Raw genomic sequence first — 19,683 nt, forward strand, 5'->3', positions numbered from 1 at the left:
CACTCGGGCTGAAGCCTGGGCTTTGAAACAGTTAAGACCAGGGATGAACCCAGCTGGGAGTTTGTGGCCAATTTCCGATTACAGATTTTGCAAAGCTCTGACTTGCTGAAAGAGATTTTAACTTATTTTGAATTTCTCCTTTATTAAGAACAGAATACTCTTTTCCCCCTTTTTGCATTAATTTAAACTAGAACTCATCAGCAGATATAAAATTTTTATAGTAAAACATGGTTTTAGCCTGAATTTCTTAATAAATAAATAAAATAATAATAATTAAAATAGATTTAATTTACTCTTTTTCAACTCAAATAGCACCTGAAAAGATATTCAGTTGTTATATACGCCATCCATTGAAAATGGCTTCCTCTATCTTCTTTCTGAACACCTCAGTGATAAACAGCTAACTGAGTTTCCTCCACCAACGATCCAGGCTGTTAGCATTTAGCTTTGGGTCATTCAACAGTTAGAGAACAGATAACATTCACTGGTCGGAGCAAGTTAAGTGTAAAACGTTTGATTACAATTACAATCAGATTGCCTCCTCCTGTGTACCAGATCTGGTGTATATCTAATGAAGAAGGGTAATAAATAGGCTGTAAACCTCTTAAACTTCAAATTACACAATGTTTAGCGGACAAATAATATGGAAATGACCCAAACGTTACGCTAGGATACCTTAGAGTCTCCACAGTCATGACTAATGAGGCGCATTAAATGAAACCTCTGAAGGTAAACCTGATGAGTCTCAAACTTCTGGAGCTCCTTTGATTTTAAGTTTCTATTTCAGGAGGTGGGAGTTACAGCTTGTGAATCTTTTCATTTTCAGTCTACTTCTCTCTGGCAATATTTTTACATTTTCAGTGTTTTCTCCAGAGAGACAGAGAGTAGGGAAAAAAGCAGGAGACACAGACACACAGAAGACACACCGGCTCCCTCCTGATAGCAGCCACACTGCTGTCTGCTTAGACCGCCTCTACATAACAGAAACTACGCTGAAGAGCCTCCAAGCACACTCAAATTAATTGGATTTGCTGTTAAATTGGTTCTTTTGACAAGTGCACACACACACACACACACACACACACACACACACACCCATGCATGCACACACACAAATACCCTTGCAGTTAGCTCCCTGTGATTAAAAAATTGTTGTAGCGTCTCTAGCAGCAAATGGAAGTTCCCAGCTCCAGTCTACTGCAGTTTAATAAGTCTCCTGCACTCACACAGGGGCTTCCAGCTACAAATCAAGACAAGAAATTGGCTTTTCTTTCTCCAAAAGAGGTAATTAGCCACTTATGCCTGATCTAAAATAAGCCTTGCAGAAACTGTATCCCTAACATTCATCTGTCTTTGTCAGTTTTCGACGAGTTTGGTTGCGACAATTATTTCTGTATTTTTTTTCTGTGTATTTGGTTTGGATTCTGTCGTTCCTATAGCTTGTTTGTAAAGAGATACTTTTACGCGAAGCAAATTATCTGCATTATGTTACCCTGTTGGAACAAAAAGGGGCATTAATCACGAGCAGGTGTCGGTAAACACTCTGTTCCTCGCTGGTCTCTGGCCAACAAGGCACTAAAGCCAGCTTAGCATCTCTGGTCTATTTGGAGTCTGCTTTGTTCTTCATCAGCTTTCAGAAGGAGAACACAGCAAAGTCCACTGCATGCTGTTCTGATTGCGTAAAATAGCCCTTATTAAGCATTAGAATCCAGCTTTATGTAAAGCATGCTGGTGTGTATTTTAGACCAAACTTTACACATCAGCTTCTGTCACATCCTCTTACCTGCACCGATCAGGCATAAGATTATGACCACCGACATGCGTTTACTACCCTGTCGTTATATCGCCTGGTGGAGGGTGTGAGGCATGTTAGTCAGCAAGTGAACATTTGTCCATCAATTGATAAATAAGCAAGGGTAAGGATTTGAGTGAGGTTGAAACTGATTTAAGTATTTCCGCATTGAACTTCTCCAAAACTGCAGCTTTGATCGGGTTGATTCCCAAACTCCGGGATCCTTTTCTGTCAATGTTTGTTTCAAAAATCAGTAGCAGATGGATATTTTATATCAGCAGGAGAGAAAAAAAACGTGTAAAAAAAATGCTGCTCTTTATTTCCATACTTTTAGTAAATAAACAGTCACGCTCCGACATTTAGTGAAAGATTTTGTTGGGATTTTACTTCAAAGCTGGATAAAATCTAGTGATTGTTTTTTACTTTATACATAAGTGTTAGTGTTTCTGTAAAAACCTTTTTTCATCAAGTATAAAATGCTAAGATCTTGCACTTTTGCAGATGAAAGAATTTTTTTTTGGTGCATCTTACGTTAATGAGATGAAATACTTTTTACTCTTGAGGCAGTTTGGTTCAGTTGTCTTCCCATCGTGAATGAAATTGAACGTACCAAATCTTTTATTTATCAGTAGCTCTGTCTATAGTTTTGGTTTAAATGTGGTTTCCGGGATGAAAGCATCGTCCCGAGTCAAACAGAGGGTAGAGCAGACAAAAACTACTGACTGTCCACAAATGGGGGAGTTGTGCCTTTTCTGAGTGTTGGCGAGCTTTAATGCGACAGTGGCAGTGCAAGGACACACGTTCATGATGGGTGGATTATGCGTCGTGACTCTGAATGTGTGAGTGTGTGGAGGGTGGGCTGTCTTTTATCCTGTGGGTTTAACCTTGAACACATGCATGCAGGGAGCGCTGCAGCTCCAGGGGCAGGCGGTAGAGGACGTCCAGAGTTACAACAGGTGATGGCACCGTGTGCGTGTCCTCAATGAGAGCGGCAGGGACTGATGGGCTGTCTCTGCTCCAGCCTCCTTTTTAAAGCGGGCTTTGAGTGTGTAAGACACAGATGTCCTCACAGAGGAGATCCACACGCTGTCTCCATTTTTTGTTCTTTTTTTCTTTCAACTCCGTAAACAAAATATGGGTCTGAGAAAGAGAAGCAATGCAGAATAACCACGTTAGTCTGGTTTCAGGTAAATCCCACAAAGTTGTTGATATTCAAATCCTTGAGCTTTTTCTCCTTTCTAATTGTGTCACATTAGAATCAGAGTTTATTTATTTTATAGGGGTTTCACATGATAGACCAACACAATCCAATTTTGCAATCCAAATGCCTTTGTGTTCGACGTCTTGGAGTAAATATTTTTGAGCTGCTACGTTTTGCCACAGTTACAACTGCAAGATTTTTGAAGGATGTGTTCACCAGCTGTGCTTTTTTTTTAATCTTCAGGCTTTTGAAAATGTCAAAATTTGCACTGAAAAATAAAGATAGCGCTCTAAATAAACAATGTAGATAATTCTTCAGCAAAAAACAAAGTAGATCTTGGGTTTACACTTTAAATATTTTCAGAACTTTGACCATTTCCTTCCACTTTACTATAATCTACTGCTTGCTTTGGTCCTGAAAAAATATTATTTACTCTCTGACTCTGACAATGTATAAAATCCTTCACAGGGCGTGAATGATTTTTATATGTATCTGCATACTGGACCATATTTCAGCCAGTTTTTCATGATGCAGCTTCCTGTCTGCTCTGTTAATGTTGTGCTGCAGCCTGTAGCATCTGTTACCTCGCTAACTATTCCTCTGAAATGGCAGTGAAAAAACCCCCCACAACATCAGTCTGTTTTTGTTTTCAGTGTGGCGCACTAATGATCCAGTTGCGCATAAGCTCAGGAGTCATTAGCAACAAGTGTCATTAAGTAATGCACGTAAATAATTATAGAGCCACTGTGTTGGTCTTTCATTCACTCAGCAAATATAAAAATACGCTGCAGATGTTTGAAAAAGACAATTTGACGTAGCTTCTCTAACCCTTTCTGTTCTCCGCTCTCCTCAGCTGAGCCGCTGCCGCTCATGGACCTGTGTCGACGTGCGGCCCGCCTGGCGTTGGGTCGGGAACGGCTCAAGGAAATTGAGAGCCTCCCTCTGCCCCAGTCCCTCAAAAATTACCTCCAGTACCAGTGACCGACACCGGCAGATCCAACTGGGACAACAAGGACACAGAGCAGGCCACCAGAGATTCTGCAGATGGACGATGAAAAGGTGAACTTGAGGTCGCACAGAGGGGCTGATTGATTGAAGAACGTCCACACTGGAGCACCGCAGCTCTCATGAATCCGTACAAGGACGGATAAGGACGAAGGCAGATGAACTGGGGGGAGGAGAGGGAATTCAGGCTTTCCAACAATCGGACCACACCAGCTTCTTCTTTCTTTCGTTTTTTTATTTTAGGCTGCTTCTTTTTGGTTTTAGACTTGAAATAAATTATTGATGGCAGCGTCACATCAGTGTCTCTTTCATCGAGACTGAAAGCCCATCCTCTGATGGCACAGCCGTGTTAGGTGGCGAAAGCAAACATCGCCATCTAGTGGTGAGAATAATAATAATTAAAAGAAAAAAAAAACTGAAAAAAGTAAGCACACTAATCCCATCCATGGAGGCCTTTCTGACATACACTCACTGACCATATCATTGCAGCTGATGTCTGTTCATAATCCACACTGGCACAGGTGGCCGGCGGCAGAATCCAAAATGTCCATTAGGAGTTTTGGCACTGATGTATTTATGTGACTGACCCCAGGCCTGCACATCAGCTCACACTGCAGACAGATTACATCAGCACACATCTGGGAGGTGTGTGTACAGATCCGCACAGCACATCCTTATCTGAAGAGAACGAAGCCTTTTTCAGACATTTAATGCTGTTTATCGCACTCTTCTTAATCCTTCTTTTTAACAAAAAACATTCTTAATCGACTCCTCAGCATGAGACATTAAACTATAAAAATTGGCAACTCTTTAATTAGTTTTTAGTTGAATTTCTGATTGATATACTAAATATTTTTATATTAAACAGATATGGTTAATTTGCAGTATTGTGAAAGTTTGCCTTAGAAAGAATCTGATGTAAGTTTGGCTTTTACGGGTTAAAACTAGAATAAAACATGTTCATAGTTCCCCACATAAGCATTCTTCTTCTCTCTTTTTTTTAACTTAATTCCATCTTTAAAATTATATAGATCATCGTCTTTAAGGGCATGTAGGTTATGCCGTCTTGCAGCATTTACAAGCTGGTCTTTGCAGCCTATTTACCTCAGTTTAATTACCGTCCGTGCTTGTTGGTTAGATAAATGTGTTTGAAGTTGGTTAAAAATTCAAAATTGACTCTTTGTCCTAGTTTCTTTTTTCACAGAAACTCACAGAAACTTTGTCCTAGCATAGAGCGTGTAGCGTCTCTATGCTACACGCTGCGCTCTGTCCGTCATGTGAAAAACAATTTCAAAAAATTGCTTTTTTTAAATGCATTCATGCACAAAACAAACACAAAGGTTTTTTGTTTTGTTTTTTAGCATCCTGTCGGTGCATAAGTAAATAATCTCTGAGTTACTGAATAAAAGTTTGGCAGATTTCAAATGATTCCTTCTATTTTATAGAAGTAATCATGATGTTTTTTTAAGCTAAATCAAGTGATTTACTATCACCCTCAGGTCGCTTACCTGTTATCCAGTGGCGTTTTCATAACGGTTAAGGTTTAAAACTTCCGGAAAAAACATAGTAAGAAAAAAATTATTGGTTCACTGAATTTAATTTACAACACCACACTACGCAGAGAAATACTATGAAATAAGACAGAAGATCCAAGTGTTGAGGTAAATTTGACTTTACCTTCAGAAACATGTCTGAAAGGGGCTTCATTTCTCAATCAGTTAGAAGAAATCTGCCTTTTGTTTTGGTTAAGCTAGTCTTTCTTTTCTTTGAAAATCGTTCCTCGCGTGACACTAATCCTTTTACAGCAATGTCAAATCACAACCAAAGTTATTTTGGTGGAAGCCATCGGTCGTAGAGATGCAGGCCGTGTAACCAGTGCCTGCATGGCGCAAAGAGACGCCGGCTGTTGTTTGTAGCGCCCCCCGCTGTAGCTCATTTGGTAGCAAGCAGCGTGTGTGTCAGCTCTCCACGCGACTGCTTTCACTTCTTAGGAGACCAGAGTTCGACTGGATCTATAAGAGAGGCTGTAGCAGGACCTAGGGACCCGGCTGTAGAGGCACAGCAGGTGTGCTGCTGGATCCGCACACAATATATAGACGACCAGTCCACAACCACAAGACCAATCGATTTCTACTTCCTTAAAAATGGCTTGAGTCACTTTTTCAACTTTATTTGTGTTGTTCAGTGTAAAACCTTTTCCATCCGATAATGAAAGGATGGACAGGGTTTATTTATCACAAGCTAGCTGTGTGTTTGTGACATTCAGGTTGATTTTGTTCAAACGATGCTGACGATGAAGGGAGACGGAAACTCAAACTTGTTACTTCAATGCTGCTTTTATTATTATTATTATTATTATTATTATTTGCAATGGCTATGGTCTTCTGTTTTTATTGGTTGGAAGGAAGAGAATGGGACCATTTCAAGAGTTTAGCGGAATCAATTAGACAGAAGTATGAAATGTGAATAAAAGCCAAGTGACATTAAAATGCTTCCTCGCCTTTTTTCTTTCAGTAGAAGCAAAGGAAATTAAAGCTGCAAGCAGCCTCGTGCGGCCCTCGCAGCAAGCGCTGCTCCGGCTCGCCGGCCACCGCGGAGTTACAGCAGCCGCGGAAGCTCTCGCACCGTTTCCAGAGCCGGCGCCCGCTCCGCAGCGGGAGCCGTCGCGAACCTTTCCCGCCCGATCGCCCGCCACACGACACACGCGAATGCGTTCGGCAGCGCTTCCCGACGACTCACAAAAAATCTGGCGCAGATCGGTCCATTTACGGCGGAGATATAGCGGATGGATTGACCTAGGGGGCGCAGTGGAGTCAAATTACATTTCAAAACATTTGAGCTCTTTAAAGGTTACCACAGGTCTTACATTTCAAGTTTGGTTCCAATCGGATCATCCATGTGTGATTTAAAGACAATCGTATGAATATGGCGAGGGTCTGACATTCGCCATCTGGCCACGCCCACACTGTTCAGCCAGCATTGACAGATGTCATCACCTTATCATTTTAAGTGGGTTTGCACTGGATTAAATCCATATAAAAAACAGAGAAAAGTTAGACATACTGCAGGAAAAAATGGTGACTTTCTGTGGGTAGTGGGTGGGGCTAATGAACTAATCATTCTATCCAGGTGGTGCAGCAGCGGCACATCTAAAGTCACCAGGTTACTCAGAACCCATCCAAACACAGAACAGATGCTTAGAACAGATAATGTGCCAAACTTTCTCCAGCTGAACAGAAACAAAACTGAAGTTATTATCTTTGGACCTAAAGAGGAACAATCTAGAGTCAGTGCAAAGCTTCAGTTATTACAACTAAAATCAGCAATCAGGCCCGAATCCTGGGAGTAGTGATGGACACTGACCTGAACCTTCATAGCCACATAAAGACAGTCACAAAGATGGCCTACTATAACCTGAAGAACATTTCCAGGATTAAAGGACTAATGTCTCAGCCAGATCTAGAGAAACTCATCCATGCGTTTATCTTCAGCCACATTGATTATTACAACTGCGTCTTCACAGGTCTGTCCAACCAATCAAACAGCTGCAGCTGATCCATAATGCTGCTGCTCGTGTTCTCACTAAAACCAGGAAGATAGAGCACATAACACCAGTTTTAAAGTCCCTCCACTGGCTCCTGTAGCTCAAACAATAGACTTTAAAATACTGTTGTTAGTTTATAAATCACTGAATGGTTTAGCACCACAATACATTAAAGATTTGCTGCTGTTGTATCAACCTTCCAGACCTCTCAGGTCTTCTGGTTCTGGTCTGCTCTACATCCCCAGAACCAAATGAGGAGAAAGCAGCATTTAGCATCTATGCACCACAAATCTGGAACAAACTTCCAGAAAATTGTAAAAGAGCTGAAACACTGACTTCCTTTAAATCTAAATTAAAAACCCACTTGTTTAGAGTTGTATTTGAAATGTAATAAATTGCAAATGTATTGACAAAACCTGACTTGATGTTTTGTTTTGATTGTTGATTCTATGTTGCATTGTGTTTTTGTCTTTGATTTGGTGTAAAGCACTTTTAAATGCCTTGCTGCTGAAATGTGCTTTCTTTAACTAGGAAGAAAGTAAACAGATCTCAAAGCAAAAATTAATCCCTTAAAGCTCACATAAATGCTGAAGAGCCATGGCATTAAAATTAAAATTAATTTAAACTCTAATTTAAACTCTAAGAATGAGTTTAAAGTTCATTCAAATCATTGATTTTTTGATTTGATCAAAATCAAAACAAATTTTGTTTTGATTTCAAACAAAATCCGATTTGAAAAATAAATAACACATTCACTGTGAAAATGTCAAATATTTACAAAAATATTTTTTATAATTTAGAATTACAATATATACTGTAAATTTCTTAAACTGATGTAAAAATATTGCAAACAACAGTTTTACAACATTATTAGCATGAAAATTAAGGCAATTCTTCATTCGTTTCTATGCAATTTTGAAAAAACATCATAAGTCAAAACAAGGGAGCTGCGTTAGCTTGACTGTCAACCGTCATATTCAAGCCTTCGAGGGTGGGGGGATGGAGGCGTGCGTGCGTGCGTGCGTGCGTGCGTGTGTGCTAAAGATCGAGCCAGAACCGCACACAGTAAAAATCTCTGCTGGGATCCAAACCGCTCTTAGAACTACCGGAGGTTCAAATTCTGCTTATTCATTTTTAGCTTACAGAAAAAGCACCAAATAAACAAAACCGAACTGAGAAATAAGATTTAAGCTTTGGCGTGCGCTCGTACAAGATGTTTTTAAGCTGGGATGCAAACCGCTCTTAGAAGTACCGGAGGTTCAAATAAAAAAAGCGAACTGAGAAATAAGATTTAAGCTTTGGCGTGCGCTACGTACAACATGTTTTGACAGAGAATCTTTTTTTTTCTCCACAATTTTGTTAATTATAAAGATGATTCAATAATAAAAATATCAGAAATTCTTCTTTTCTTACTTCAGGAAAATTAATAAGCAGAGTGCAGCTGCAGGCGCTCTCTCCGATAAAATCCTGCATGCTTCTGTGCGTAGATAGCTTAGCTGCGTTAGCTTGACTGTGAACCGTCATATTCATATTCTGTTCTCTAGTGCTAATAAGTGATATAAGCAAATAAGATGAAATGTATACTTACATAATAAAAGCGCACATGCAGACGGGATTAAGGAAGGATTGATCGTTAATGTTATCCGTGGAGGCTATTTTTATCCCAACGAGCCAGCAGAAGTATCGAAAACAACGTAACTGTGGAACTACAAAATACACAGATGCATCTTTGGGAATTGCAGTGGTAAAAATGTACACATAGTCATGTATGGCGTGATAGTGACACCAAGTGGTTAATATCGCCATTACAGCACCTCTCTCATACTGTGTAATTCGCCTTATTCATGTGTGGAGTAACAGTGACACCAAGAGGACTTAATGGGAATAACATATTTTTTTCTAAAAATCTAAAATTACAGAAAATCCGTTGAATTTAGAATATGGCTCCAAGAGACATTTTGTTCGTCCTGAAAAGATACACATATGTACCAAGTTTGGTAATTCTAGGTTAAAGCATGACTTGGGGCTGATCATTTAAAATTTTCTAGCCAGCGCCATAAATACATTAGGCCACGCCCACCAAATTTTATTATGGATTTCTTTCAGGGGGTGGATAAGGATCCATCCTAGAGTTTGGAGAAGTTTTGCCCAAAACTGTGGAATTCAGAGCCAAGCGAATGACAGCGGCGTTAGAGGTCACTTGCCGCCGCCACGCCCACCTGCTCCATCAAAGCCGGTCGGGCTGGAATCCAAAATACACCAGCATGTTTTCTGTCTATGGAAAAAGTTTCAAGTTGATTAGTTCAAAGTTGTAAGATAGTGACCGTTCCCAGTAAAACATGACACTTCCTGTTCTGAGGGGGTGTGGCCTTAGTGATGTCATCATTTGACCACAGGGTCTTTTATGTCAAACTATGATGATCAATCACTGAAAGTTTGGTTCCTCTGAGAGTTTTAGTGTAGGAGTTATAAGAGTTTTATGTTTCATGGCGAATAGTCAAAGTTTGACACATAGCCACGCCCACATACTTTGAAGTACGACAATTCCTTTGATAACTTTTCACCTTTGATGCCTCAAGTGTGTGCTGAGCGATTTTGAAGTCTGTATCTGAAAAACTGTAGGAGGAGTTCGATCAAATACGAAGGCTGTAAACATCAAAAATGGGGTCAATTTTGGAACTTTATTCCAAAATGGCCGACTTCCTGTTGGGTTGAGACCATGGCTCCAAGAGACTTTTTTGTACGTCCTGACAAGATACAAATGTGTAAGTTTCATAATTCTAGGTTAAACCATGGCTTGGGGCTGATCATTTAAAATTTTCTAGGGGCGCTATAGAGAAATTAGGCCACGCCCACCAAATTTTATTATGGATTCCTGTCTTGGGGTGGATAAAGATCCATCCTACTGAGTTTGGAGAAGTTTGGCCCAAAACTGTGGAATTCAGAGCCAAACGAATGACAGCGGCGTTAGAGGTCACTTACACGCGCCGCCCACCTGCTCCATCAAAGCCGGTCGGGGCTGGAATCCCTTATACAGCCACATGTTTCCTGTCTGTTAACACAGTTTCATGTTGATTAGTTCAAAGGTGTAATATAGGGACCGTTCCCAGTAAAATATGACACTTCCTGTTCTCAGGGGGCGTGGCCTTAGTGATGTCATCATTTGACCACAGGGTATTTTAGGTCAACCCATGATGCTCAATCACTGAAAGTTTGGTTCCTCTGAGAGTTTTAGTGTAGGAGTTATAACTGTTTTGAATTTCATGGCAAGTAGGTGAACTTTGACCCTGCTAACCCCCTTCAACATACTCAAAAACTCACCGTTTTGATAACTTTAATCGGCCATGCCTTATGATCAGACTGACCGAGTTTGAAGCCGATCAATCGAAATCCCTAGGAGGAGTTCGATCAAATACGAAGGTGTAAATGGCAAAAATCGGGTCAAAATGTGACCTTCGATCCAAAATGGCCGACTTCCTGTGATACTTGGACTATGACAATAATTGTAAATTCTGAGCGTCTTGGGGAGCTCTACAACTGTACCAAATTTCAAGTCTCTACGACAAAGTAAGTGAATAGAAAAGGGTCTTTTGAAAATTTCTAGGTGGCGCTGTTGAGCCATTTTTATTATGATTTTTGCAACGACCTTAAAATACGAAATTTTAAACAGTCTCTATGCGTCCGCCAAATTTGGTGAGTTTTTGAATATGATAAAGCCTCCAAAAGGCAATTCATTTGGGTGGAAGAATAATAAAGAATAATTAAAGCTGCAAGCAGCCTCGTGGCCCTCGCAGCAAGCGCTACTGCTCGCTCACCGCCACGCTGAGTTACAGCAGCAGCGGAAGCTCTCGCACCGCTTCCAGAGCCGGCGCCCGCTCGCGAGAGCCGTCATAACCTTTCCCGCGATCGCCCGCCACGACACACGCGAATGCGTTCGGCAGCGCTTCCCGACGACTCACAAAAAATCTGGCGCAGATCGGTCCATTTACGGCGGAGATATAGCGGATGGATTGACCTAGGGGGCGCAGTGGAGTCAAATTACATTTCAAAACATTTGAGCTCTTTAAAGGTTACCACAGGTCTTACATTTCAAGTTTGGTTCCAATCGGATCATCCATGTGTGTGATTTAAAGACAATCGTATGAATATGGCGAGGTCTGACATTAGCCATCTGGCCACGCCCACACTGTTCAGCCAGCATTGACAGATGTCATCACCTTATCATTTTAAGTGGGTTTGCACTGGATTAAATCCATATAAAAAACAGAGAAAAGTTAGACATACTGCAGGAAAAAATGGTGACTTTCTGTGGGTAGTGGGTGGGGCTAATGAACTAATCATTCTATCCAGGTGGTGCAGCAGGCACATCTAAAGTCACCAGGTTACTCAGAACCCATCCAAACACAGAACAGATGCTTAGAACAGATAATGTGCCAAACTTTCTCCAGCTGAACAGAAACAAAACTGAAGTTATTATCTTTGGACCTAAAGAGGAACAATCTAGAGTCAGTGCAAAGCTTCAGTTATTACAACTAAAAATCAGCAATCAGGCCCGAATCCTGGGAGTAGTGATGGACACTGACCTGAACCTTCACAGCCACATAAAGACAGTCACAAAGATGGCCTACTATAACCTGAAGAACATTTCCAGGATTAAAGGACTAATGTCTCAGCCAGATCTAGAGAAACTCATCCATGCATTTATCTTCAGCCACATTGATTATTACAACTGCCTCTTCACAGGTCTGTCCAACCAATCAAACAGCTGCAGCTGATCCATAATGCTGCTGCTCGTGTTCTCACTAAAACCAGGAAGATAGAGCACATAACACCAGTTTTAAAGTCCCTCCACTGGCTCCCTGTAGCTCAAACAATAGACTTTAAAATACTGTTGTTAGTTTATAAATCACTGAATGGTTTAGCACCACAATACATTAAAGATTTGCTGCTGTTGTATCAACCTTCCAGACCTCTCAGGTCTTCTGGTTCTGGTCTGCTCTGCATCCCCAGAACCAAATGAGGAGAAGCAGCATTTAGCATCTATGCACCACAAATCTGGAACAAACTTCAAGAAAATTGTAAAAGAGCTGAAACACTGACTTCCTTTAAATCTAAATTAAAAACCCACTTGTTTAGAGTTGTATTTGAAACGTAATAAATTGCAAATGTATTGACAAAACCTGACTTGATGTTTTGTTTTGATTGTTGATTCTATGTTGCATTGTGTTTTTGTCTTTGATTTGGTGTAAAGCACTTTTAAATGCCTTGCTGCTGAAATGTGCTTTCTTTAACTAGGAAGAAAGTAAACAGATCTCAAAGCAAAATTAATCCCTTAAAGCCCACATAAATGCTGAAGAGCCATGGCATTCAAATTAAAATTAATTAAAACTCTAATTTAAACTCTAAGAATGAGTTTAAAGTTCATTCAAATCCTTGATTTTGATTTGATTTGATCAAAAGCAAAACAAATTTTGTTTTGATTTCAAACAAAATCCGATTTGAAAAAAAAAAATTTCACTGTGAAAATGTCAAATATTTACAAAAAATTTTTTTATAATTTAGAATTAAAATATATAATGTAAATTTGTTAAACTGATGTAAAATATTGCAAACAACACAGTTTTTTTAACATTATTAGCATGAAAATGAAGGTCTCAAACTGCCAGAATCTCATCATACTCTCAGTCTCTGATACTCTGTCAGTTGCTAATAAGAACGATCGATCTGCCATCGCCATCATGTCAATCCTCACTGCGCTAACATTGCGGCTTTGGGTTTCCCTCTTCCAGCACAAAACAGAACGCTGCTGCAGCGCTCATTCTTCACATAATCTTTTATATACAGAACAGAAACCACTAAGCTAAAAAGAAATTAGTTATGGATGCCACCGATCGCCGATATCTTTGCATCAATTTTGATATTCATGCATAAGATGCATAAATGCTTTATGAGCCTCCATATCAGCACTTTAATGCTATGAGCATTAATACCGATATGTTTTCTAATATTTTCGTCCCATGCAAGTCAACGATGAAACAAACTTCACCCACTTCAGAATTCAACATGTGTACAGCCGGAGAAAAATCAAAGCAAAACATGATCACACAATACCTAACAGAGTGAATTTTGACACTCACCAGAATCGACATGCCTCCAGCAAACTTGTAGATAACTTGGGATGTTGGAGGAAGTAATATCAGGACGGCTCACCGTTGTTATCCAGCATATTAGTTCCGACAGTTTAGTTCCGATAGCTTAGCTGCGTAGCTTAGCTCTCTCTAGCCTCCTCGTTGTTAACAGACAACACCGTTTCTGTTGTGTGATTGTACATTAGAGAAATATGAGGACAATTTCCTGGGCTAATAAGGGATATAAACGCAAATATCGGACATGAAAATGTATACTTACATTATAAAAACGCACACATGTTTCATACACACTGGATTAAGAAAGCATTGATATTGTATTTTATCCGTGAATGCTATTTTTTCCTAACGAAGCATAAAAAACAACTTGATTGCTACGTAAAAGTAGAACTACAAACTCAGCAGATGCATCATGGGACATGTAGTAACGAAACTGAACAAGTCCTCCTGTCTGAGGAGCTTAGTCATGTGTGGAGTAATAGTGACCCCACTGGCGAATATGGCCATTACAGAACTTGTTTCTAATACTGAGGAATTATCCCCTGAGTCATGCGTGGAGTAACAGTGACACCAAGAGGCCGATATGGGAATTGCATATATTTTTTTCTAAAAAATCTAAAATTACAGAAAATCCGTTGGATTTAGAATATGGATCCAAGAGACTTTTTTGTTCGTCCTGAAAAGATACACATATGTACCAAGTTTGGTAATTCTAGGTTAAAGCATGACTTGGGGCTGATCATTTAAAATTTTCTAGCCAGCGCCATAAATACATTAGGCCACGCCCACCAAATTTTATTATGGATTTCTTTCAGGAGGTGGATAAAGATCCATCCTAATGAGTTTGGAGAAGCTTGGCCCAAAACTGTGGAATTCAGAGCCAAACGAATGACAGCGGCGTAGAGGTCACTGCACGCCGCCACGCCCACCTGCTCCATCAAAGCCGGTCGGGCTGGAATCCAAAATACACCAGCATGTCTTCTGTTTCTGGAAAAACTTTCAAGTTGATAAGGTCAAAGGTGTAATATAGCGACCGTTCCCAGTAAAACATGACACTTCCTGTTCTCAGGGGGCGTGGCCTGAGTGATGTCATCATTTGACCACAGGGTCTTTTAGGTCAACCCATGATGATCAATCACTGAAAGTTTGGTTCCTCTGAGAGTTTTACTGTAGGAGTTATAAGAGTTTTATGTTTCATGGCGAATAGTCAAAGTTTGACACATAGCCACGCCCACATACTTTGAAGTACGACAATTCCTTTGATAACTTTTCACCTTTGATGCCTCAAGTGTGTGCTGAGCGATTTTGAAGTCTGTATCTGAAAAACTGTAGGAGGAGTTCGATCAAAGGCTGTAAACATCAAAAATGGGGTCAATTTTGGAACTTTATTCCAAAATGGCCGACTTCCTGTTGGGTTGAGACCATGGCTCCAAGAGACTTTTTTGTACGTCCTGACAAGATACAAATGTGTGCCAAGTTTCATAATTCTAGGTTAAACCATAGCTTGGGGCTGATCATTTAAAATTTTCTAGGGGGCGCTATAGAGAAATTAGGCCACGCCCACCAAATTTTATTATGGATTCCTGTCTTGGGGTGGATAAAGATCCATCCTAATGAGTTTGGAGCAGCTCGCCCCAAAATTGTGGAATTCAGAGCCAAACGAATGACAGCGGCGTTAGAGGTCACTTCGCCACGCCCACCTGCTCCATCAAAGCCGGTCGGGGCTGGAATCTTATACAGCCACATGTTTCCTGTCTGTTAACACAGTTTCATGTTGATTAGTTCAAAGGTGTAATATAGGGACCGTTTCCCAGTAAAATATGACACTTCCTGTTCTCAGGGGGCGTGGCCTTAGTGATGTCATCATTTGACCACAGGGTATTTTAGGTCAACCCATGATGCTCAATCACTGAAAGTTTGGTTCCTCTGAGAGTTTTAGTGTAGGAGTTATAACTGTTTTGAATTTCATGGCAAGTAGGTGAACTTTGACCCCTGCTAACCCCCCTTCAACATACTCAAAAACTCACCGTTTTGATAACTTTTAATCGGCCATGCCTTATGATCAGACTGACCGAGTTTGAAGCCGATCAATCGAAATCCCTAGGAGGAGTTCGATCAAATACGAAGGGTGTAAACGGCAAAAATCGGGTCAAAATGTGACCTTCGATCCAAAATGGCCGACTTCCTGTGATACTTGGACTATGACAATAATTGTAAATTCTGAGCGTCTTGGGGAGCTCTACAACTGTACCAAATTTCAAGTCTCTACGACAAAGTAAGTGAATAGAAAAGGGTCTTTTGAAAATTTCTAGGTGGCGCTGTTGAGCCATTTTTATTGCGATTTTTGCAACGACCTTAAAATACGTAAATTTTAAACAGTCTCTATGCGTCCGCCAAATTTGGTGAGTTTTTGAATATGATAAAGCCTCCAAAAAGGCAATTCATTTGGGTGGAAGAATAATAAAGAATAATAATAATAAGAAACAGTACAGATACAATAGGCCTTCGCAGCGCTTTGCTGCTCGGGCCTAATAATAAGAAACAGTACAGATACAATAGGCCTTCGCAGCGCTTTGCTGCTCGGGCCTAATAATATATTGACCAACAGGAAGATGGAAATGGGCCTGGCGGTTCTCCGGGGGGTTCAGACCGCTACAGCATTTTTAATTTCGTCTCAGTGAGTTTTAATCTTGGGTACGTGCTAAGGGAGAGAAAACAGGGTTGCAAATTTGCCTGCCTTTTGTTTGCTGATGATCATTTAGCAGTCCCGCCCCAGGATGTCAACCGTTACTCAGCTTCTGATGCCCCTCCTGGTGCGGCAAATACAACACATTCGGGAGGAAAAATGCAAATGACTTCAATCCAACAGAATCTGATGCATCCTCCAGCTGGAGGATCAAGACTCTCATTAAAACAGCAACATGTCAAGCTCACCTCAAACAAGCTCAGGCACTTTAACAAACAGACCTCCACGTTGTGTCTGCAGCGTGTCCTCCTCACTCACTTTGGGTTCCCACACACACACACGCACACCCACACCCACGAGCATCATTATTTTCCTGTTTTCAGCAATTGGCTCTTTTTACGGTGGCATAAGACCTATAAAAACGAAACGCTGCACAGGAGATGACAACAGACCACATTAGTAAGCTAATGGAAATCGTTTTAGTTCCTAATTAGTCCCAGTTACACGATGGTTCTTGCTACGAAGGTGTGAATAAGTCAGTAAATGAGAACATAATAATACAGTACTAGACTAATTAAAAAGATGATTGTTTCCACATTGTGCCACAAAGCGATCCACCAGCTCTCTGTACCCCCAACGCCTGCAGAATCATCTGAGTATTCCTGAGGATGTCAAGGATCTGATGAGCTGGAAGTCTTCAGTGTACAGAGTGAAAACTACAGGTGAGAGTAAAGCCCCCTGTGGTGCTGCTGACAACCTGGTCAGACAAGAACTAAAGGTGAGTAACTTTAAAGATAAAACAACAGTGGGTTGAGTAAGAGTGGAGTGATCTTCCCATCCAACATCAGTGTCTGACCTCACATATGTGTGTCTTGAAATAACACCTTCTCCTCCAAACTTTGGAGAAAAAGTCTACATCTTCTTGAGTTTTTACCCAATTTAATCCATTATGCATCTATCAATGTTCTCTCCGTATATCTTGGAAAGTAAAATCCGTTAATCTATTTCGGTGTGGATGCATTTTTTCCAGATTGTAAAATAAAAACATGCAGAATTATTATTTTTTTTTCTTTCTATCAACTTTCTGTTTGGGTTCCAGAAAATAATTAAACTATCAGACAGGTAACCATTAAGTTAAAGACTTAACACCTACTGTTCAGGGCTTCAGCAGATGAAGTCTTGCCACGCTGCTTTCTGCTGAATGTGCATTTCTACGCTTCCTGCATCCCCAAGGAGGGAGAAATACAATCGACTAATTAGTAGCTTAATGTGGCTTTTTAACCGATAAGCACTGCATGTTCAATAATGCTGAAACGGACCTCAGAGAGCCAAGAATGCAGTTAATAGCTATTGACTTGGTTGAGCCGTTAAGCTGCTGAAATGGGATTTTCTGTGCTTGGACATTTCTTTCTGTGGCTCGTTCCATCTTTTCTTGAAGAACCTCCTCCAAATTAAAGTTTCTTTTTTTTTCTTTGTTTACAAGATCAAGATTTTCTAAGAGCAGATCGTTCTCATCTCTTTATGTTATAAACCATAGAAAATCATCAGCACACAGGCTTTTAAAGGAATTTTTTCAGCCATTTTGTAGTCATTAGTCATAGTCATTTTGTAGCACAGTCAAGTAACTATGTTCATATTCAGTTGTAAAAATGCTATATAAATCAAATATGACTAAAAATCAAGAACTGACATCGTAATTAATCGTTAATTTCATCGTATTGAAATTGGACTTCTGTCCCATCAAGAAAGTTTTGCTCTTCCCAACTCTCCACTTTCTGACCTTTTAGCAAAATATTACCAACATTGCACCTTTAAGTATCTGAATATTTACGTTTTATTTGTCTGGCTGCGTAAGAACATTGAGCAACAGTAATAAGGACAAACCCAAATGAGAAATGCGACCAATGCATCTCCATATGTAGAAACATAAACCTTTTTAATCCTGAAGAGCCAAACAGATAAACACTTTCAGACATGACCTTTCAGAGATACATGAAGACAATAAACTGATAGTTTATATATTTTTTTCTATTTTGTATTTCTCCCCTTTTCTGTGAAATCCAGTTGCGTGTAAATAAACAAATTGCAGCCATGATTGTATTTCACCACAAAAATCTGGGATGCTGCAGGAGATCGGCTTGTGAGTGAAATCTATTTGGTTTCCATCATTCTCACAGCAATGCGACATTCTCTCCGTTTTCAAAATTAGACTTTTATTTACTGGACTTTTGCTTGAGTTCGCTAAAAGGGTTTTAGACCTGTGCTGCCACAGCAGTCGGTAGAGTACCAAATTGCAACCTTTCCAGCAGATTTTGTGGAAGCACAAATAGCATGTGCGTCTCCACTAAAATAGATAAAGCCAAAACTCTTAACTGACTGATAAATGTTTATCCAGAGCTTTTGTAACACTTTATTTGACGGGGTGTGTATAAGACTGACATGACACTGTCATGAACATGAAGGAGTCTATACGACTGTTGCCATGAAGTGTCATTTGGTAAATAATGACACTTATAATGCAGAGTTGCTCTAAAAGTTGCATTAGAAGTCTATTAAAAGTGCTCACTTTGCATTAAGTGTCAATATTTACTGAATGACACTTCGTAGACATTTATAAAGACTCCTTCATGTTCATAACAGGTGTTATGTCACGTTATGACAGCGTCATATTCTTATGCACACCCATTCAAATAAAGCTTTCATATAAATCTCTCTGTTTGAGATCAATATATTTTTAAAGTAATCCCAGGCTACTTTGAAATGTCCCTCTTTCTATAAAAATAGCTTTTAGCTTCAAGTTCTGAATTAATACTAAAGGTTAAACCAAGAAATCTATGTGCTTATTAACCTTTAATAGAACGTATCTGAATTTTCTCTTTAAAGTCTGTTTTACGCTGGCAAAGAAATGGGTTCACTTCCGACAAGAGCAAGTAAGGAAACTGCATAACTAAGGTTAGAATATTCTTTACTGGCCCAAACGCTGGAACAGATGCTGTGAGATACGTAAAAGACATTGCCGGCATCAACGTGAGCTTTCCATCAAAACAAATGTAAACATCCAGAAAGGTGACGCCAGGGTGCGAATTTCAGAAAGATTGCTAAATGAGATAGCAGCTTGTGAGCCTTAAAGTATCCAAACAAATAACATGCGCGGACGCCACAGAAGCAGGAAGCGGAGCAGAGCAGAGTCTAAAACAATTCTTTATTGATCAATATACAGAGAGCTGTGGGATGACCACCAGATAGAGATAAATCTCAACTATTTAGATTACAAAAAGAAAAGGAAACAGATATATAAAATAACGGTCT

At 40.0% G+C, this 19,683-nt stretch overlaps 1 protein-coding gene across 9 annotated transcripts in view; it reads left to right on the forward strand.

Annotated features, from left to right (window-relative positions):
• LOC122841121 (SPRY domain-containing SOCS box protein 4-like) overlaps positions 1 to 6,487 on the forward strand; it is a 71,832-nt gene extending 65,345 nt beyond the window's left edge. For all 9 annotated transcript variants that reach the window (XM_044134149.1, XM_044134148.1, XM_044134151.1 and 6 more), the window contains one exon: positions 3,847 to 6,487. In XM_044134149.1, the coding sequence (XP_043990084.1) occupies positions 3,847 to 3,974 (128 nt within the window). In that variant the 3' untranslated portion in view covers positions 3,975 to 6,487. The remainder of the gene's footprint in view (positions 1 to 3,846) is intronic.
• The last annotated feature ends 13,196 nt before the right edge of the window (positions 6,488 to 19,683 follow it).

The sequence above is a fragment of the Gambusia affinis genome, linkage group LG12 (assembly GCF_019740435.1).
Source record: "Gambusia affinis linkage group LG12, SWU_Gaff_1.0, whole genome shotgun sequence".
Lineage (NCBI taxonomy): Eukaryota > Metazoa > Chordata > Actinopteri > Cyprinodontiformes > Poeciliidae > Gambusia > Gambusia affinis.